General features: G+C 40.5%; 1 protein-coding gene across 4 annotated transcripts in view; it reads left to right on the top strand.

Annotated features, from left to right (window-relative positions):
* The window catches only part of LOC118816761 (collagen alpha-1(XIX) chain), a 278,363-nt gene that overhangs the window by 85,114 nt on the left and 169,984 nt on the right, over window positions 1-23,265 (top strand). For all 4 annotated transcript variants that reach the window (XM_036583340.1, XM_036583341.1, XM_036583339.1 and 1 more), the window contains 2 exons: window positions 13-39; window positions 3,670-3,723. In XM_036583340.1, coding sequence (XP_036439233.1) covers window positions 13-39; window positions 3,670-3,723 — 81 coding nt within the window. The remainder of the gene's footprint in view (window positions 1-12; window positions 40-3,669; window positions 3,724-23,265) is intronic.

Raw genomic sequence — 23,265 nt, 5'->3', positions numbered from 1 at the left:
TGCTCTTCACAGGGGCCGCCAGGTATCGCAGGAGAAAAGGTAAGTGCTCAGACGCTGCATTAATGAAACTGTAGCTGTTGGCTGTCCTCGTCCTGCTGATGTTCGGTAGTTAAGCCCACCAGTCAGGACCATGTGGCACTAACATCTGTCTCCCAGCACTTAACAAGCAACAAGCTGCAAATTGGCTCAGCTACAGCCAAGCAATTTAGAGATCATGTTTCCATTCATATACTGCGCCCAAATCAGATGGAGCATTTTATCACTTAGTGACTGCAGCCCGACCAGTACGAAAACTGGGAGACCGGTACCGATTTTAAAGCTGCACTATGTGAATTTTTTTTGTTAAAATTGAAAGTAGCAGCATTTCTGAGTGAGGAGAATAAAAACAGGCCTGTGTGCTGCTGCGAGTCACCCTGTAAAGCCTAAAATAGTATTTTTTGGAAAGTGCTACAGGCATCATGTTGGAAATGAACATATATTTACAAAAATACTGTAAACTTCATATGATAACATTGGATAAAACATTTAAAATCCTGCTGTTGTCCTGTTTTCAGTTTAATACAGGTCAAACAGATTTTACTAATCACTGCTTTCTGTTTTTATTAACATTTCACATGTTGTTCCAACTTTTTTGGAATGTGGTTTGTGTTACAGGTGTGGTTAGGTTAGATGTGTTACAAGTGTGATTATGTTGGGTTAAGTGTGTTCCAGGTGCGGTTAGGTGTGTTACAGGTGTGGTTATGTTAGGGTAGGTGTGTTACAGGTGTGGTTATGTTAGGGTAGGTGTGTTACAGATGTGGATATGTTAGGTTAGGAGTGTTACAGATGTGGATATGTTAGGTTAGGTGTGTTACAGGTGTGGTTATGTTAGGTTAGGTGTGTTACAGATGTGGATATGTTAGGTTAGGTGTGTTACAGGTGTGGATATGTTAGGGTAGGTGTGTTACAGATGTGGATATGTTAGGTTAGGTGTGTTACAGGTGTGGATATGTTAGGGTAGGTGTGTTACAGGTGTGGTTATGTTAGGGTAGGTGTGTTACAGGTGTGGATATGTTAGGTTAGGAGTGTTACAGATGTGGATATGTTAGGTTAGGTGTGTTACAGGTGTGGTTATGTTAGGTTAGGTGTGTTACAGATGTGGATATGTTAGGTTAGGTGTGTTACAGGTGTGGATATGTTAGGGTAGGTGTGTTACAGGTGTGGTTATGTTGGGTTAAGTGTGTTCCAGGTGCGGTTAGGTGTGTTACAGGTGTGGTTAGGTTAGATGTGTTACAAGTGTGATTATGTTGGGTTAAGTGTGTTCCAGGTGCGGTTAGGTGTGTTACAGGTGTGGATATGTTAGGTTAGGTGTGTTACAGATGTGGATATGTTAGGGTAGGTGTGTTACAGGTGTGGATATGTTAGGTTAGGTGTGTTACAGGTGTGGATATGTTAGGGTAGGTGTGTTACAGGTGTGGTTATGTTAGGAGTGTTACAGGTGTGGATATGTTAGGGTAGGTGTGTTACAGGTGTGGTTATGTTAGGTTAGGAGTGTTACAGGTGTGGATATGTTAGGGTAGGTGTGTTACAGGTGTGGTTAGGTTAGGTGTGTTACAGGTGTGGAAATGTTAGGGTAGGTGTGTTACAGGTGTGGTTAGGTTAGGAGTGTTACAGGTGTGGATATGTTAGGGTAGGTGTGTTACAGGTGTGGTTAGGTTAGGAGTGTTACAGGTGTGGATATGTTAGGGTAGGTGTGTTACAGGTGTGGATATGTTAGGTTAGGTGTGTTACAGGTGTGGTTAGGTTAGGTGTGTTACAGGTGTGGATATGTTAGGTTAGGTGTGTTACAGGTGTGGATATGTTAGGGTAGGTGTGTTACAGGTGTGGTTAGGTTAGATGTGTTACAAGTGTGATTATGTTGGGTTAAGTGTGTTCCAGGTGCGGTTAGGTATGTTACAGGTGTGGTTATGTTAGGTAAGGTGTGTTACAGATGTGGATATGTTAGGTTAGGTGTGTTACAGATGTGGATATGTTAGGGTAGGTGTGTTACAGGTGTGGATATGTTAGGGTAGGTGTGTTACAGGTGTGGATATGTTAGGTAAGGTGTGTTACAGATGTGGATATGTTAGGGTAGGAGTGTTACAGGTGTGGATATGTTAGGTTAGGTGTGTTACAGGTGTGGATATGTTAGGTAAGGTGTGTTACAGATGTGGATATGTTAGGTTAGGTGTGTTACAGGTGTGGCTATGTTAGGGTAGGAGTGTTACAGGTGTGGTTAGGTTAGGTGTGTTACAGGTGTGGATATGTTAGGTAAGGTGTGTTACAGATGTGGATATGTTAGGTTAGGTGTGTTACAGGTGTGGATATGTTAGGGTAGGAGTGTTACAGGTGTGGATATGTTAGGTAAGGTGTGTTACAGGTGTGGATATGTTAGGGTAGGAGTGTTACAGGTGTGGATATGTTAGGTAAGGTGTGTTACAGGTGTGGATATGTTAGGTTAGGTGTGTTACAGGTGTGGATATGTTAGGTTAGGTGTGTTACAGGTGTGGATATGTTAGGTTAGGCGTGTTACAGGTGTGGATATGTTAGGTTAGGTGTGTTACAGGTATGGATATGTTAGGGTAGGAGTGTTACAGGTGTGGATATGTTAGGTAAGGTGTGTTACAGGTGTGGATATGTTAGGTTAGGTGTGTTACAGGTGTGGATATGTTAGGTTAGGTGTGTTACAGGTGTGGATATGTTAGGTTAGGTGTGTTACAGGTGTGGATATGTTAGGGTAGGAGTGTTACAGGTGTGGATATGTTAGGTTAGGTGTGTTACAGATGTGGATATGTTAGGGTAGGAGTGTTACAGGTGTGGATATGTTAGGTTTGGTGTGTTACAGGTGTGGATATGTTAGGTTAGGTGTGTTACAGATGTGGATATGTTAGGGTAGGAGTGTTACAGGTGTGGATATGTTAGGTTAGGGCCCTAAAGCAGCGGGAAACTTTATTGAAGATTGTGTTATAGTGACCTCAGTATCATCAAAAACAACCAAAACAAATGTTTGTAAAATGTTGATATTTGTTTTAATCAGCCTGAGGTTAAACTGACACCAAAGAACACTGATAATGTAGGCAAAATGTGGACAGGACCCTGAAAACATATCATCAAGCTTATGTTTACCCAGTAGTCTCCATTAAATTAGGAAAAGTCATTAAAAATGATGCAGATAATGACATCTATATTTTAATTAAAAAAGGTTAAACATTGAATGGGGTAAAATTGACCCCAAAGATAACAGCAGAGTTAATGAAAGGCACATTTTAAGCCACTGTTTATTTTTGCTGTATCAAAACGTATCATATTGAGACACTGCCATATCGTACCAAACTGAATTATGAATTCTGTGAATTGTTACTCCCCTATCGGTATTGTATCGGTGCCATCTCTACTTGCAGGTGTACTCCAACTTTTGACCGGTAGTTACGTTTTAAAGTTTTAAAGTCACCTTATCCAGAATATCAGTGCTGTAAATGCTGTAAATGCTTAGTCTGAATATGTTTGAAAATGGTTTTATCATGGCACGCCTCCTTAATCCAATGTGCCGTCAGATGTGTTACTACAAGAGCGGCAGTGTGAAGAAAACATTCAGATGTTGCGGAATGCATTTTACAGCTTTTTGCATATGCATCCTTTATGTCTCTCCAGGGAGAAGCTGGTTTACCAGGTCAAGCAGGATCTCCGGGAAAAGAGGGCAAAAGGGTGAGTAAGCAGGAGCAGGCTGCTGCCTGTGTGGGCCAGTGTGTCTGTGTGTATGCATGTGTCTATGTGTTGACCTGGCCATCAACAAGCCGAGGCTGGAGGAGGGTGTAGGCAACAGCTGAGAGAAAGAGGGAGAGAAAGAGATACAGCACGTTTCTGCAGTCTGACTGAATGTGTTGAGAGAGAGAAAGACAGAGGCGCTTCTCAGTGGAGGGTCTGTGTAAGGACTCGGTCCCTGAGGGAATGCTAATAGTTTGACAATGAATACTCAGCCTGAATGGCCAGGGTCAAGCTTCAAGAGCGTGACTGACAGCACACGTGGCCAATCCCACCAGGGGGCTCTCCCAGAAGTGATTTATAGCTGGGTGGCCAAATGGGGGCAAATGTACTGAAAAAACAGATAGTATATCAATAAAGATTTTTACACTGCACTGCTAAAGGAGCCTGGCTGGGTCAGTGTTATATGCTGACCGTGTAGCAGCGGGGGTGTGGGGTGATGAAGAAGGGCAAGTAACCTCACTTACTCTTCCACTGTAGGCAGTGTATTTTAAAGAGCTGCTCCATGTTTGAATGATGCATTGAGCACTGACTGGGCAAATCCAGACAGATTCACAACATGAATTAGCAGTATTGTTAAAATTCAGTATTGCAGTATTTATATTCTATGTTTATCACAGCATCAGATGATATTCATTAAAGTGTTGCAAGTAGTTTTTTTGATTTTATTTTTTACCCAGTTTTTCTACCAGTTCCTGCGTGCTACATAGATCTCCTTACAATGCTGCCAATATGGGAAGGTAAAGGCAAAAATGTGCTTCTTCTGAAACACGTGAATCCTGAACTGGTTCAAGGTCAGAGCTGAAACACATTTGGGACTTTTAACTGATCTTGAACTATAGAGAGAGAAAAACAGACTACAATCCTTTTGCTCTGAGTGACTCTAAACCTTAATTATGTTTATTTTATTAAAACTAATGACTGAACATTCCATTTTGTCACTATCAAAACAATCATAACTCTATCCAGACGTTCCCAGATGTTTCAGTAACGGTTTTATCTCATTTTGAGCTCAGAAACTCAGCCAGTACATGACCAGCAAACACAGCTTTGAACAGCTGTTCACACAGAAAATCATCATATTGTACATTAAAACACTAAAAAGTGCTGAACTGCAGAAAATATGACGATTCTTAATGTTCCACACTGATTTTCAGACTTTGGGACACCTTTACTTCAAAACAGTGGGATCTAACTGCTCACCATGTGACCATGAGGGACAGGGATGCAGCCTCACTTCCTGCTCTGAAATGCAGGGGCGTGGCTAAAATAAGACCCCACCTACAAACTAGAACTCTGTGTTTCGGTGGTGACATAAAAATGTAAGACAGCGTTTTTTAAATCAAGCTTTTAATTTAAAACCTAAACTAATGACAAATCTAAATCTTTCAACTTCACTTTAATATAAATGAAAACGATAAAATCAAAAAAGCATAAAAAAATGTAAGTACTGTGTTGGCAAGTGTACATTTGTGGGTTAGTGTTTGGGACGGACTCCTCCCAATAGAAAGTGCACTAGAAATGATGATGATGTGTATATTTAGCTTATTACTGTCTCTGTTATTGCTTTGGGTTTAAATAGATCAGAACATAATCCTTATTAATATCTGAGATCTAAAACGTCATTGTTTTTTACATATTTTATTATTTTTTACTGTGAGACTGCGGTTTGAACTAACTCAGTAGAATAGTCTAACGCTGCCACTAATGAAACAATATTAGACAGCTCAACACGTTTGGATTAGAACGTTAATCAACAATTCTGTTACGTCAGCTAACTGGAACCTACATTAGCTGGTGTAGGGCCGATTGATGGGGAAGAAGGAGCAGTTATGCTTTTTGGACTCTCATCTGCGGATGGCTGTAGCATCACCAGTGACCTGACAAAGCTTGTTTTGTTCTGTTCTACTTCTTATAACATTGCGCCAAACCATGTTGACAAACAGAAACCAGATTTCCTGAAAGGAAACATACAATTTGTTATTTTTTGTAATCTGAACTGTTTTTTCAAAACTATCTAAAGCACCCAGCTAACGACTTATACTACGACTTTTATTATCTATCATGAAACAGGCTAAATATACTATCAGCATACACAATAAGCATCACAAAATTCGTTTTTTGATAAAATTTGAGTTTTGATAAACAAAAAAGCACCAGTGCTGCCAGATATGAAAAAAAAAAATTATAATCAAAAAATCAGAATACAGTAGTTTTTGTTCAGCATTTCACATCCAGTATAACACTAAATCAGTTAAACAGGGCTGATTAGGCTCTTCTGTAATGACATGCTGAATGCTCTGAAAAGTAAGTTGTAATGTAATTTGTTACATTGTGAGAAATATTGCCATATTGCTCACTCCTAATCTGTCAGTACTGCTAAAAGTAAACCTATTGTTGTGTGATACTTAAATATTGCCCAACACAAACTTTTAACAACTTTTCCACTAAATTCTGATACATACAGTACAGTGTAGGTGTCAGTAACCAAAATAAAGGATGATGATGGCTCAACTATCGTTCGGATCCCCTCATTTCAGAGTAAGTGCTTGCTTTGCTGGGAACGTTTGCTGCAGTTGAGCACCTGTTTCACTAACTCAGCGCTAAGTGTTATTACCTCCGCTCCTCCAGACACAAATGGGCCTGAATGCCACAGCACTGCTCTTGTCTCTGCCTAGAATGTGCTGAAAAGAATGCAGTAAAAGCACTTCTTTAATGGAGAACGCTCATACGGGAGGCAGGGGTGATATGAGTAGCGCATTAAGCTACTCATTGAATGAATATTCATTACTTGTGTAGTAGTGTTGATGACTGAGCTGTGATGACTTGCTCTGTAAGTTTTTTCCGGCGAAGGCTGGAGTGACACACAACACCCTGGACATCTGGTCTCCATTGCACTTTATCTGCACCGGCTGAAAATATTCTGTGTGAATGGAATTTGTTCCATCTACAAAACAAGCTTCGGTTTTCCAGCCTTCAGTTTAATTGGACAGGAAAACTCCTAGCCAAAGGCCGCCATAGTCTCCTGAACTTTTCCTGCAGAATCCTAACATAATGTCAGCTTTTACCCAAAATAATCCCTCTTTAATTAGTCGAAGCTGCAGATAAACGCTGGTTAGAACAAAACTGTTATGTTCTGATGGTTTTCCGGTTGGCACGGCGAGTTCATTAAGTTCTTCGCGCCTTCGAGCCACTTGGGAACGCACTAACATTTACTTCCCTTCCCAGATTAGTGTGCCTGTTGGCCGATGAAGAGGAAAGGAGAGGAGAGGCTTTTTTTAATAGCTTGCCATTTAAATTAGTGTCAAGTATGTTGTTTTGTTGCAGAATACACAACTTGGCTCTATTAATATCCTCTCTTTGATGGCTGCTTGGCTTCTTAGTGGCCTGGGAAGTGCTAAGGTTTCGGTTATTTTTGGCCGGCGGCGAGTCACATGTAGATTTGGGGGGGTTGTTGATCTGAACGGTGTCTCGCTACACTATTTCAGGAGCAGTGCGACGCGGATCATTATCACCAGCCTTCTCGCCAAGGATGTAGCCAATGCTGGTGTGAGACTCTCCCTCACTTAGCGGCTCATGGCGAGATTATGCCACGCGGCCCTCGAACCATCGCCGTCATGGTGGAGATGCCACTAGGCTAACCGTCTTATCTTCTGAATAGTGTGGAGAGCTGCTCGGAGACAGTGAGAAAGGCCGGTTTCCACTGTTTCTCTAGCTGTTTAGCTTTGGCAGATTCCGCAATCTGTATCAGAATCACTTGGCCAGCACTGTCTACACAGGATACGACTGCATGATGTGGACTGAATTCCATATTGTAATTGAGATATGTCTCTGCAATGCTGTCACTGCATCTTTCTACAGTGACAGCATTGCAAAGACCAACATCAAGATATATTTCCAGTCCTAATGTGTGAATTGGTGCAGACATGAACACAAATAGTAAATAAATAATACAGGTGAATAAAACAGCTTCAAACGGTACATTAAAATATACAGCATTGTACTTGTGAGTACAAGGCATTTACAGCAATGAAGACTGTTTGGGATATGATTGTAACAGACGAATATGCAGATATTCTATGTGAATATAATAGATGTCACTGTATGAGAAAACCAGTTCATAAGGCCTATTTCTTTCTGATACCAACTAAAAGCTGCACACTGGGTACACGCCATTCTACAAATAAGACAACGTCACTATTTTTCCCATGTATGAACAGGATGGGATACACCAAGATCAACCACAACGACGACAATGAAAAGCAACAACAAATAGCAGCTGTTGTACTGCGGTACACACCGTCATTCCCCAGCCTTTCAGATACTGTGCCTTTTTTAAACTCTCCATTTTTGTAGTCAACATTTTTGATTGCTGTATAAGCATTTCAGCTCTGCCACAAGCAAGATGAACTGTTCTGCCATAAAATTGATGCACATTTGCTTGGACTGCAGCCATGGAATGCACCATGTCAGAATCGCATTGCTGTCTGCAGAGACAACTGCTTAAAAAGATGATCGGCATTGGACAGATGAGACCTGACTGGTATTTCAAGCCAATATTTGTATGGAGAGCAGCACTGCTGTGTCTGATCCACTCGTACCAGCACAACACACGCTAACACACCACCACCACGTAGGTGTCAGTGCAGTGCTGAGAATGATCCACCACCCAATTAGTACCTGCTCTGTGAGGGTCCATGGGGGTCCTGACCACTGAAGAACAGGGTAAAAGGGGGCTAACAAAGTATGCAGAGAAACAGATGGACTACAGTCTGTAACTGTAGAACTACAAAGTGCACCTATATAGTAAGTGGAGCTGATAAAATGGACAATGAGTGTAGAAACAAAGAGGTGGTCATAATGTTATGCCTGATCGGTGTATGTATTGCTCCTTATAAAAAAAAATCCCAGAAAGCCCTGCTCAAACACCGATCATGGTGAGGTTGGGAGGTCAGCCTGTCCATCGACATCCGGCAGATGAGTTTTAATTAATGATATCTGCATGTCAATTACTCTGTGTAATAACTGAAGCCGGCGCCTATTACAGCAAATCACAGTGAGAATGGGGAGAAAGAAATCTTGCCGTTTGCATTAGTGCCCATGTTAATTATGGGGTGTATGGGGAGGGGTGCTCTGGGTCTGATTTAAATAATAGTGCATTGCTTCTGGATTGCACCATGAGAAAAGACATGAATAGTAATGCGAATGGCTTGCTGTTATCCATTATGGATGGCAGCGACACTGAATGGAGAGTGCTGTGGAAGACTAGGAGTATGACACGCTGCGAGAGATCAGTCAGGGACAGAGAGGAGCGACAGCAAAAGGGATTTCTGCCATTTCCGCCATCGCCTACGGCAGCCGCACTGAAATATTCATCAGTGCCTTTAATGATGTCCCGTGCACCGTGTTGCCATTTCCTGTCCTTTTTATAAGCAAGAGGCCGCCATTGTACAGTCGCACGTTTCATAAAGGGATGTGACCGTAAGGCCGTATTCACAAGATTCACAAGATCCACTAAAAGTGTTTTGCATGCATCTTGGCCTTTCACTTAAATGGAGCCCTTTCTTATTTACATTTTTTTTGCCCAGTTCCGAGATATGCGGATACGTTTTTTAAGTTCATTGAACTTGGACTCCACCATGTTCTGACCTTGGCACATGCAGCCAGTGTTGATAGACTGTCCAGTCACTATTTTCAAATATAATTAATTAGAGTAATACACTGTTGACAGCTTAAGACTGTGGTAAATATTACAGACTTTTTCCAATTTTTATAGAGTGTTTGGTATCTTTGAGTACATCTGAGGAGTGACTTGGCTATATATATATATATAGATATATCGTCACTGTTGGCGCAAAATTTTATGACAAACGACCAACAGAAACGGCCAGAAATGACTTAGAATAAAATCTTGTTAGATGGCATATATTTAAGGATCAACTATCAGTATCGGAAGGAAAAAAGTCGGTGCATCTCTAAATTTAAGTCTAGACTGAAAGGATTTCCAAGGGTAGTCCTCCATTGACACTGAAGGTTAGTCCAATGTTAAGGCTGGGAAATACAATGAGGATGGTAGTTCTGTTAAATACCAAATGAAGTAAAAATATACAATTGTATTTTTAAGTTTCCAGAAATCAGTGGGAAGGCCCTAAAGGTTTCCTCCTAGTGGTGGATATGGCACATGAAGGAGCATCCATTAATCTATGGCTGTAAAATTCTTGCGCATGTGCATCATGTCCCAGCACCACTACTGTGTATTGGTTTGTACTGCTGTATATTAGATTGGTATGTTTAGTTGACATACTGAGAATTCTGTTTATTTGTATTGTTTGTTTACCATTTGTTTTCCACATTATCCTCTTACGCACCAGTTTTGCCAAGACAGATTCCTCCTACATGTAGGGGTAGTTGGCCAATAAAGTGATCTGGATGAGAATGTCGTGGCAGGAATGCAGGAGGACTGGAGATTTTCATCGCTAGCTGCCAACTAGCAGTTTTAGCACACATCCACCTCTGTAATTAGCGTGCAGTGGTATTAGATGGCTGACACAACAGGTGTGTGTTTGCATGTGTTTGTGTGTTTTCCCTCCCACAGCCTGGGTGACGAAAAGGCCACTAAAGTGTGCAAAACCACTCACAGTAAATAGAATGTTTACTACCATGTCATTCTATTAGAAGAGGAGGAAGAAAAAAAGAAGAAGGAAAAATCCAACCAGCCCACATTCAGTTATGACAGCTCGCTCGCCCTTAAGCCAAAACAGTAAGACTGTGTACTTGTTTCATGTGCTGCCAACCTCTCGCTGTGTAGAGTGCGGCGTTGCCTGGCAAACACTCATATGTGGGTTCAGTGTAGACATGTGTTCACCGCTGGGCAGGCATGCACACTCGCACACACTTACTACGCCGTACACCGCTGGCTTAGCCGGTAGGACATGTTGGATTAATAGAGAGAAGCAGGAAAATGTACTCAGAGCCGCTTCTTCATGTCAGAGGGCGCTCATCAGTGCCGACTGTGATGTAGCAGCCTTAATCTTCATCCTTCCTAACAGTTTTAAAAAAATGGTTCAGCGATCAAATTGACACAAATTTCCACTTTCCGCGGATATATTCAATCAGCCATGACATGCTTCACGTCCAAATTTTGGACGTTTGAGCTCAGTAGTCACCTAAATAGTCACCTAAACTTTTCTCCATCTGCTTAAACCGCTTTCAGGTCTTCATAACAGTCGTGTGGAGTTGTCGATCAACATGTATATATGCACTTGAGTTGAGTAATCAAATAATAGGAAACTCCAGGTCTACATGAGTCAGGCAGTAATCAGATTTCTGCTTTGCAACCAGCCAATAAACTGACAGAAGAAGACGTGGCGTAAACGTAACGTAAAACCCAAACTTCATGCCTTTTTAAATCGCGCCACTTTGCCTGAAAATATAAACATACATCTAGAAGATTAAGAATATTTAAATCCTTTATTTCACTCCAGTGTTTTGCAGCGTCTCGCTGCAACACTGCTCTTTTATTTTCAGTAGCGCCATCTGTTCTTGCGCATGCACGGCCTGAGAAGTCCGAAAGAAGTCAGAATAAGAGTTTACATGCACTGAGAAATCTGATTACTGAGCTCTTTATCAGGTTTCTTAATCAGATTTCTAGATGGAAGTGTGCTGTTGACATGACCATTTGAATCATTGAATAATTGCAGAAATCCGGTTATGATCAGATTTTTGAGTGCATGTGAACGCACTCAGTGTGTTTTGGGATGCAGTATGACTTTAATGATCTGTCCTATCCTCACACACATACAAAATTAAATTCTGAAATTAAAATTTCACTGTAAATGTAAGTATTTTGACAAACTGCTGAGTTGCGTACTACTACAGTGGCACATCCAGGTCGTCATTACGGTTCTGGTGTGGTTTGGAACACAGTATGACTGTGAACTGTAAAAATGAACAAAAATTCACCATGTGGGTAAATGATATATGGTGATAAATAATATATATTCCAGATTATACAAGATATGGACAGAAGATGTGCAAGATATCAGTCTATATGTGCAGATAGTAGTTACAGTAAGGTCAGAGTGAGTTTGTTTTAAAAATGGAATAAAAACGTAGGCTTGTCTGGTGTGTTGAGATTTTTTAATGTGGCCTGTTTAGTGGTTGAGCTTCACATCCCTGACTTCAGCTGTGCTAAAAGTGCTTAGAATGCTGGAAAGCCTCGGCAGAGACAGAGGAAAATGTAGTTTACTGAAGCTGTAACCGCTTTTTACTGGCTCAGTAGTTTAGTATTTATAAACTGGAAACTCTCAATGTCTCAGTGTGACTCCAAACAAACATGGTAGCAGTTCACAATGAGAAAATCTTAATCTGTGCTTCAGTTTCTTATTAGCCAACGCAAAGCGTCTCCACCATTTTTGGTCATTTGTCGCCTAATAAGTGCAGCTATCTTATCTACAATCATTGGATCTTTTTGAGATTTTACACCTGTGAACCCAGATTAATTGAACAAAGAATCCACCTCAGATTTAATTTATTTCTCTGGTCGCTCTTTGAGATGAAACACGGCACCATTAGCTTTGATTTTGTAAGAAACACGCTGTAATGTTACACGTCTGATGGATGAGGTTTGAGCCCTAAAGGATTTTCCTGCATTGCCTTCTTTTTGTTTAATGAAAACCTACTTGCACAGTGCAACCTAGAAGCATTCAGTATGAATTAGTGTCAAATCGACCGAATTCATCTTTAAGTGGAAACCTTCTCACCCACTTACAAAACATCAGAGTGGAATTTCCAGACGGCTGTAGCATAATTCTTGTGTATAAATTGTTCATCATTGCTGTGCTCCTAAACAGATGTAAATAATTCACGTCTTGCCCTCCTGAATGCAAAGTGTGTGATTCCAAGAGGCGTATAAAGCAGTTTATCAGTACAGTCATTTTGCAGGCTTGCAAAATAATACATGGCCTTAACACACATACATATACACACTGCAGGGTTTGTTGCTTTTATGGCGTGTACAATGACACAGCTGAATAGGCATTAGATTCCCAGCATGCTTAGTGAATACATGGTGCCACACAATTGACCCTAAACTGCCCAATAGATTATATACTGGAGACCCATATGTTTTATTTAAGCCGTAAAGCTAAGCAGGATTCCAGACGAGCTCTGAATGCCCTGGTGGAAGAAACAATGAAGTTGTAATTGTTCTCCTTATGCTTTGCTACCTTATTTTTCCAATATCTGCAAATGTGTTACATAGTGTATTAGGGCCATAATGGCTTCACTAATTGCGGTTGGGTGTGTAATTAGTGATCTAGGGGCTAATTATTGCAGAGTCAGAATGGTAATGAAGATTGAATGCCACAGAAGGAGAACAGAATACTACAAGTAGAGTTAATGAAGACTGCCAATACTGTAGTGCTTGAACCATGGCGGTCAGGAGATGTGATTGGAATTTTGTCCATTTTGGTCAGCAGTTGAATGGGATGTCCTTTGCGTCATGTAGGGTTTGGAAGATGCCGTTTCAGGTCATTATGAGTCCAGAGGCTGAAACGCAAGCAGTTAAATATTAATGGCATAATCTATAGTCATCATACTGGCCTTAACCTTTAACCTGACTCTGTTCAAAATACACACATAACCCCTTTATGTGGGTCAGAGAAACACTGTACAACTGTGTGTTATTGCATTTAGCAGTAAAAATGACAACACTGTCTTATATTCTGCATAGTAAACTGTATATCAGGGTTGTTATTGTGTTTTACAGTTAGTCACAATATATTAGGCTGTGTTCGGACTGAATTCACATCAGATTTGTATCTCATATCAGACTGTCCGCCCTGTTATCTGCAAGTGGTCAGATCAGATTTGTGCGTCCTGACATCACCAGCCGAGTTTGTAGCTACGCTGGTGACTCCAGTAAGCATGAATCTTTGGCGCCCGTCTTGAATCCCAGCACTTCATCACTCTGGATTTGACATGGTTGCTGTTTGTCATGACAAACACTTTGATCAAGGTCTTTTAATTAAAGATTTCACAATAAACGAAAGACAAACAGTCCCAAACCCCCAAACCTCCAAACCCACTGATCCCAACCACCCTCCCAACATTCTGTAAAAATTGAGGTATTGTAATTTAAAAATCATTACATATTATGAAGTTTTCAGCTTACATGTCAGGAAGAGCTGCCAAATCCTATAAAATCTCTATACAGATCCTTGAAGAGGGTATCTTGTCTTCTCTAGCTTGAGAATTTACATAACCTCCTTGATCCACTGAGAGTAATTAGGGGGGAAGAGGGTGACGCAAAAAACACTCTGAAATCTGATTTGAGCGTCCAGACTAAGATGCAACCGATCGGAATTCGATTGGAGTCGCATTTCAGACCATCTCCGAATATGGTTCAGATCTGATTTGAAAAAATCAGATTTCATGTAGTTTTTTGCTTCCAGACTGTCAAAAATCAATCTGAATATGCCAAAAATCAGATTTGGCGAAATATTTGGAGTTGGCTTTTTCAAAATACCAATTAAATTGCGTTTCAGTCTTTCACCATTTACGAGTTATAGTTCTTTAAACCAGCAGTTCTCAGTCTGTTTTAGCTGTGACCAGCTCCTTCTCAACTCATTGAAATTTCAGGACAAGATGTGGACTTGCTAGTGCTGGTAGATTGACGCTGCAGTCCTTGTATGCTGTAAACACATGCTGTATAGCTGGTTACTAGTATCACACACAGCAAACAGGATTTTATGTTCTTTTTTAGGCGTTTATATAATCATGCAGAAGAAGAAAAATCTGTCATTCTCTTTCAAGTACTGAAACTGACAGGCTCTTACGAACCCAAGTATCTCAACGTAAACAACTTTAAGTGATGTTTTGGTCAGTAGCTTCCTTTTTTTTTAACAACTCAAACAAAAAATCATGATAATGGGACATTTAATGGGACACAAAAGTCTTTAAAGCAAGTAAACTACATTATGATAGGACTATTCTGCATTGCCAACTGATTGAGATGTCAGTTGACTGACATAGACATGTTAAGACAGAGACAAAGAGATGCCAGACTGTCTGACATAGATGTGGCCTTTTCTTTGGAGATGGACTCTTCTGCCATGGCCTAACATTCTGCCTTTGACCCTTTGGAAACCTGTAGGATTTTTGGCATTACTTCATGCTTGGTCCTTGTAGCATGGCCAAAGAAGGATGCACCAGATATAGGAACAATCCCTTTGAAGCATCCAGCAGAGGTTCTTTTTTTCTTCTCTGCTGTGGGTCGCTAATTGTTGGCATTCAATTCTCAATTCAAAGTGCATATTTTAATGCTGAAACCTACAAAACTACCAATTAACAGCTCATTACAAACATCATTTGAGTGTATATTGTTTGCACATTGGCTTCTGTCTTTTTGGAAAGCCAAAACATCATTACATGGGATGTTTTGAAGAAAAGTGCTTAAGACAAGTAAACTACACTGTGAATATAACTGATTGAGATCTCTATAGAGACACACGTCGGCTCTGTCTCTCCATTTAAGCTTGTATTTTTAAATGAGGGGAAGTGAATGGAACACTTAGAGCAAAAACTCACTGAGTGAGTGACTCAGGGGGGTAAGAATGATTAATTTATTAGTTCACATCATGATTTTAAACCATCAAAGTCATGACCCGGACATTTCATTTGCTAAAAAAAGCAGAAGGACAGCACTGAGAGCTGTACGGTCACCTCAGATTTCTAGACAGAGCTCCTGAAGCAATAGATAGAAACTATGGGAGTGTATCTTTGAGAACACATTTTATATTTTGCTGCCGTCAGAACAAAACCATCTTCGTTTTGGTCTTTTTTCAGTTTTTGACAGTGTGAAAATGCCTGTTGGCCTTGACATTGTTTGTAAATTTCATGATGAATAGACCAAAGAAATGGCCTAAAATTACTTGGAAAAAAGTCTGGTTCCATTGACTTTCATTGACAGCAAAGTATGTTTTTACTTTTCCTGTAAGTTTACCATTTTACAAGGTTTTATTCTGACAACAGTGATTTGTTAATTGTAAAAAAGAGGAGGAGATAGCTCTTATAAAGCTGATTTTTGACAGTTCCTGCTATAAAAGCCTATATAAATAATTTTTGACTTGACTTGACAAAGTTCTTATGAAACTACAATCTGGACAGCAGGACTTTTAAAATTTTTTTAGCAAACCTCTCTCTTAAGAGTTAAAGTATGCATGTCTAGCCTGTACAGGTTGCCGATATTACCGGCAATAGCAAAAGCATGTTAGCATTTTATTTTATAACTCTCAGTCGTATCTCTTTGAAACAAGCACAGACTAACTTTCAGTCCAAACTGCATTTGTGCCCATTAAGTGTGGAATAGAAGGTATTTTAATTTGAATTGAATAAAACTATGAAACTAATGTACTTGTACAATGCAGTTCAGCAAAATAACAATAACTCTAGACTTCCAAGGGATAAACCTCCAAACTGCCTAGTAATCTATAATTTTAAATAGTAATATATATTTTTTCTAAGAACTGTGCACATTGTCACACAGCCCAGATGTGATCTCTTAATGAGAATGTCAGGGGACAACTGTGAAATTTTGGCCTTCATACTCGAACACACTGAGTATGAACTTTCTAAACCTGTTTAATACTCATAAAGACTGCGTAGGGCTGGTTAATATGACAATATATCTCATAAATGTGATTGTGATTATAAACTATGTCACAATTCAGGACAATATGCTTTCCTGAGCATATTGTGTATATCGTCAGTGCTTGTAGACACTAACCAACTGCATGTTTCATTATAAAGAGAGCAAAAGTAGTCAGTTTAACTGGATTTAGTGCCAAATATTAATTAAAAGTCACTGTGTTCACAGTTTTTGATAGTATTTTTTAAAATGTAGCACTACCGTCTCTTTTCTCTGTTCCAACTGATCAAATGTCTGAAAAAATAAATTTCATGAGATATCATGCAGCGTGAAATTTTCTTGAAGTATTGTAATATTACATTTTTACCATATTGCCCACCTCTAAGACTGAGCTCAGCGTAATCAATGATGGTGCGCTTGTCAACATTGTCCAGTAAACGAAAAGCCAGTGGATGTAACATTATTTCGCTCTGTAAAAAAAACAGTTTCAATTTGTGTGATCTTATTTTTCTAAACAATTTAAGCAGAGTAGCTTATCATTGTGTGAACACTTTATGGTTAATGTACCAATAGAATGCTCCAAAATGACTTACAATAAAATCCCTTTACATTAACTTTTGTTCAAAATAAAGGATGTTCTTGTCTTCGCCTGTAAAGTCACCATTTTGGGGATGCTTGTTTTTTATTGGACTGTGCCGGTAAGTTGTACTCTTGAAGATCTCGTCTCACACAAAGTAAAGAAAATGTTCAGAATAATAAACTCTAGACTTCTAAGAGTTAAATCTCCAAACTGCCAAATGATATCCACCAGTGAAAATGGCTGATGATAACTCTGGACTCTGAGCCACTCATAAGAGAGTCATATCATTGATATATCGCTCTGTCTACCTGTCTTCAGGGGCTTTATTTAAGACTGAGGAACTGGGATCAGCCTTGCCAACTGTGACCAAGTGTGGCGGTCCTTTGAGCAATCCCTGACCGCTTAAATTCGTCCAGCGGACACATCCGCTTCTCATTTCACCCAGCCAATACCAGCGGGGGCTGAGAAACGATTAGCCATGTACACCGCCCTACATACTCCCATTACGTTCCCTAGTGTTTATAACACCGGGGAATGAAATAAGAGTATGTAGGGCTGTGTACAGCACTAGACCAGTTGCTAGGTCACCGGCTCTGTTTCTCATGCGAAGGAAGCTTCCCCCCAGCTGTTGGGGAGAGACGGCCGGCCCGTAAGAGAATATTGACTCGTAACGAGAGGGCCCAACAGCCACGGGATCAATTTATGCCCTTTAAATAATTGATGGGAGCCACTGTGTTACAGCGTGTGACAGGGAGGCCTAGTGGGGGTCAGCGATCTTGGCAATCTTGTCTGCGTCATTGGATCTGACAGTTCTTTAGTTTTACAACCCTGTGAAATAGATGGCTGTATCCAGAGGTCGAGTTGCAAAAAAAAATGGGGATGTTTGGGTGAGAAAAATGAAATTAATTTAATAGATGAATTTGCCTAAAACAGGAAAACTTCTTCTAATATTCGTGAAACTGTCTCATAATGACAAGTATTAGATACAGTACTGTGCAAAAGTCAGAGACCATCGTTCCTTCATTTAGTTTCCTTTCAAAACCGTCAGCAACAGGAAAATATAAGCAAACGTACATTTAATAACGACGCAGAAGTTTTGACAACTAAATATAATATCAAATCGCTCAGGAGGTTCTTTTTAAGAGACTTGCTTTCAGGTTTTCAAAGAAATCTGCCCAATTAGTCCATAAGGCCTTACTCCACATCTCAGATGTCCAGTTGTGGTGTTCCAGTGCAGATGTTCTTCTTCTCTGCCCGTCTCCTTTTCTCAGTGAGGTTCTTCTTGAACAGCTACTCATCCTTTCAGACCCACAGCGCTGAGTCGTCTTCTCACAGTGGAAGGATGGACAGAAACACCTGTGGATGTTTTCAGATCTGAAGCAGCTTGATTTTCTCCTCTCTCTCAGAGATTAAAGCTTTAAGTGCTGTTTATCTGATGGGGGCAGTTTTGGGTCTAACAGGTCTTTCAGGTGGTTGTTAGGAGCCACATTTTCTCTGTAGCTTTTAATCATCGTCTACAGTACTGTTTTGGAAACTGTTCCTTATTCAAGTGGATTGTCTGATCTCTATCTAATCTCCTCAGAAATATCTCCTGGAAAATTAATAACTTGTACTTGATGGCTGTTTTGATTGGAAATGTGATTAAAAACTGGATTGGCAGGATTTTTTTGCACTGTTAGTTTTTAGCAGAAGGAAAAGGAGAATATCTCTTATGTCTTGTACTGGTGCTAGATCACCTAGGCAGCAAAAATCTGACCTTTTTTTTAAGAATATCGTATAAGAACCCATTTTGAGTTGTCAGTTGCAGCTAATTATGGATAGAAATGGTTTGTTGCAATGACTCCTCCTTGTTTTCTGTGGGCCTTTCTCAAAAATGGACAGAATTAAAATATCTATAGTAGACATCTTTACTGTGATTTAATGAAAATCTAAAAGAGAATGGATAGCATGTTGGGGATGGTAGTTTTAAAAGGGATGACTTGTGTATTTTTCCCCAGGAGAGTGGTACGTAGATTTGTTTTCGTCTGAACGTTTTCAAACAAAGTCACATAATTACTCGCCAACATTGTGAGCCAACATAAAATTACAACTTGCAGCCTGGAAAGCTAGAGTGATGAGGCTCAATGTGTGACTGTTATGAAAATGATTTTCATACTCAAGCATTCTTTTTACCCTCACAGCTTGAGCTGGCATTCAAGACTGATTTACACCCGGAACAAAGTAGTCCAGGCTCTTGTGCCAATTTGAGTGGAGTTGAAGGCCTTCTTGCTGCGCCTGAGAGGGAGAATGGTAACTGTATATGGCTGTTCTGACACTGCTGTTTACAGTGGAGCACTTGTTGGCTGTGTGGAGTGACACAGCCGCTCCCTGGCAGCTGTGTGTGTCTCTGTATTTGCTGCTCACTCGCTGACATGTGTCTTAAACACAGACCTCCTGATCGCCTCATGGTGATCACGCAAAGATTGAGAAACAGACTGCAGTCCGCTTCTTCTTGGGGAATAATGGTCATTTTTTACCATTTCATTAAGGAGCATAAGCAGGGCTGTACATACTGTTTATTGAGCAGCTGGGGGTTAGGTGCCTTGCTCAAGGGCACTTCTATCACATACTGGCAGCTCAGGGGATCAAACCAGTGACCTTCTGGTCACAATGTTGGTTCCCCAATCTCCAGCCCACGACTACACAACAGGGTGCCTCAACCTCTGAATCCAAAGACATTTTGGAGCTAATAAATTCTTTTCAGCAGGCAAACAGTGAAGTCACAGATGGTTACTGTAATCTCCAAATCTGTTTTTACATGTGGAACTAGAAAAGTGCATTTGCTGAAGCAATTTAGTAACTGCAGAGTTAAGCAAATTCCAGGTGGTTGCTAGGGTGTTGCTAAGTGGTTGTTATTGTATTTTTAGTGGTTGCTTGGGTGTTTATGGGTGGCTGTCATGGCATTGCTTTGTGATTCACTTTGTATGCATTGTTTTGCAATGTGCATTCACAAACTACAGCCCCAAACAGCAACCTCTGAGCATTCTGTACTGCACAAGGCCCTTAGTTTGCTTTTGGATTCATTCTATAGTGGTGGAACTACCTGATGGACTACAGCTACTATAACTGCTAGAACCAAATGTGCTTCACAGTAGAGGTCTGCACGCTCCACAATATCTGCTATGTGTGTATATATATATATATATATATGTATGTATCATTAAATCAACATGTAAATTCTCGTAGCTTGGGCCTGATTCACACATACTGCGTCTGTGTGGCATGAGCAACAGAAAGTGCTTGTTTTTTATTTCACTGTCCATGTTAACTGGTCGGTGCTTTCACACATGCTGCACATGCAAAGCAGCAGAGCGTCTCAACGCCGCACGGTGTTTTGAGAACAGACCAGGTGCCGATTTATTTTTTCCGTGCTTGAAAAAAGCATAAAACCGTATAAAAACTTAAAAATGCTAGATTTAATTAATTTCATGACAAAATACTAGTTAAACACGCTGATGCTGGAAACTGATTTCCCTCTAGGTCGATCAGGCTTGAAACGTTTTCGTACTCACAAGTCAGAACACTGTCCAGGATAAACAAATATACCGTACTGATATTTTTAGTGAGCAGAGTGACTGATGTGGCCATTTTTACTGTAATATTCCAGAATAAAGGGCGTTTGGTGAAGTTACTCACTGAAAAAACTGTCCCGAGCAGACCTTGTGCTGAGGGCATGGCTGGATGGCTCGGCCAGTTGGGAAATGTTGTTTGATATTGCATACAACATGTATTGACTAAGTTCTTTCACTCAGGACTAATTTCTCCCTGCATATTATCACACTGTACAGTCCTGCTGATAGACAACCATTAGCATTTTTGCCACATAGCTTTTCAATGGAGCCCTTTATTCTGTATCTTTTTCTGGTAAAGCGTTTTGAAATCTTTGAAAGTCTACGCGTGGTTAGCTTTGTTCAGTTAAGTCCATTTTTATAGTTTAGCCTTTTTTAAAACTGATGGTTCGATTAATCTCGTCAGATTTTTTGCTTACCGATATGTAATCGAGTGACAGCTCTACCGAGGATAATACACACTTTCTTTCATCCTCCCTCCCTCACTTGTCAAGATGGCCCAAGGTCAGCCATCAGGAGGGAGCATCTTCCACACCGAGCGCTAAAGTGCCCAGCTGCCCACGGAAGGCTGGCGGCCGGCTGCGAAGGTAGAAACGCGCGAAGAGCCGCTCTGAAGCCGTCTATCATTACTCCCCATTCAGCCTCATTACGGCTCATCATGAGGTTCTACACAGCTGGGCGAGCGGCTCTGATTCAGCTTCAGCTTCAGGTGTCTTATTCAGAAATGAACCTAATGCAGACCCACATTGGCGGTCATTAGCCACGGCATTGTCTGTAGGTGGTTTCCAGATTTAAAGCGGAGCTCAACACTGTGTTAACAGGCTGTATTTCAACAAACCATGTTCTGTTACAGAGTGTTTTAATGGACTACCTGCGGTTTATGGTGTGTGTGCGCTAGGCGATCTAGAGGAGGAGAGTGAAATATGGCTGCTGCTGGGGGGACGTGGAACAGTTGGCCTCGTTTTCCGTTGGCCGGTCAGTCTTGGCTGCACATATGCTGATGACCTCTACGCCCAGCACCTGTAGGGGGAAGGTTATTACCCAACCAGCTTCCTGTTGCTATTCTACCCCCTCTGTGTCACCGTGGAAGAGGGCCTGGAAAAATGTGTTTGTGGTAATTGCTGCTAATTTTACCCAGCAGCCATGTGTCAGTATAGCGCTTGTCAAGCTTATGGGCAGACGATGTGGTGCAGGTTTAATATTGCAATACTTGAAGACACTTTCACAATATACAGTGTGCATTGCAATCCTCAAATATCTCTGAAGTTTGCTTTCAAGTTTGGCACCAGCAAAGCGGGAGTGCAATAATTTGGTAAAAAATAAATAAGATGGTACCATCCTGGACTAACATCTTTCTCTCTACAACTGCTGTATGTTATACAGTAGGTTAGAGCTCTTGAAATACTGATGATACCTCAGGAAAGCATATCATGACAATTTATTGCTGTAATACTGAAATATCATGCTGTCACGCACAAATGTGACAGGAATATGTGTGAGAATATATGATAGCAGCATGATTTCTTAGATGGCTAATATCCTGTGTTTATCACATAAACATTAAGCTAGTGCTCGGCAATACGGATAAAATGTAATTTTATGATGGTATTAGATAATATTTAAGTTAGCATTGGTAAAAATAATAAGCTCTTTCGTCCCTGGAGCTGATAATCTACACTAAAGGAGCATGGGTAGCACTTTACTGAAGAGCAGCATAAACGCACATAAACTTTTATTCCATTAAGCGTCAGTCATCATAAATCCTGCCATTTTTTTGTCAGTGTTGTTGTCATTTCACCTCAGCAGGTGCAAAATGGAATGAAAAGACTAAAAACAAACTGGGACACTGATATTTTATGGGCATTATATCATGCGCAGAATCAGCTATATCACTAAAAATATTGCTAACACTGAAAAAACATCACAGGATAATGCAGTGCGCAATTGAACGATATATCACCCGGCCCTGTGTCAAGCATTAAAGATGTAAAATGGATAAACAGCCTCTTTAAGGTACTGCTATTGAGATCCTGCGTAACGACCATAATGCCCTTCTCTTTAACAGTGTTGTGCTCTGCTGCCGGAAGCATTTCTGCATATGAACTGATAAATATGACATCGTCTAGGACTGCAACTATTTATATCCATGTTAGAACACCATGAACATGTTCTCCTTTCCTAGCCTCTATTTATAAAACAGCTTCTAAGAATGATGCCGCTGACCACCTATTGTTTATGCCTTGGTGACGCAAAGGACACAGCGTCCTTGAGATTAGCATCCCTGCTGTTCCCTCTGCAGTGTATTTCACAGCCTCATAGGATATATATAGAGGATCCCTCAGAAGTCCAAAGTTAGGCCAAGTTATGTAGAAGCTGTCCCTGGTAATGCATCGTAGATTGCTAGGACTGGGTGCTATATCTCCGAAATGGGAACTTTTTAAAAGGAGGAATAACTTCAGCAGATTTTATTCTTAAGTTTGGAGCATTTTTATTGGTCCATTCGTCACAAAGTGTTCACACAATGAAAAGGGCACCTGGCATTACAAAGTTTGGATGTGAAAGCAATGATACATTGCTGTAAATGTATTTACAGTATGTATTTACTGTAAAACATGTTTTAAATTAAAAAAAGTAAGTAACCTGGCTGC

This window comes from Colossoma macropomum, unplaced genomic scaffold, assembly GCF_904425465.1.
Source record: "Colossoma macropomum unplaced genomic scaffold, Colossoma_macropomum, whole genome shotgun sequence".
Classification (NCBI taxonomy): Eukaryota; Metazoa; Chordata; class Actinopteri; order Characiformes; family Serrasalmidae; genus Colossoma; species Colossoma macropomum.
The sequence above is the reverse complement of the archived record's forward strand: the minus strand, read 5'-3'. Positions and strand labels throughout refer to the sequence as shown.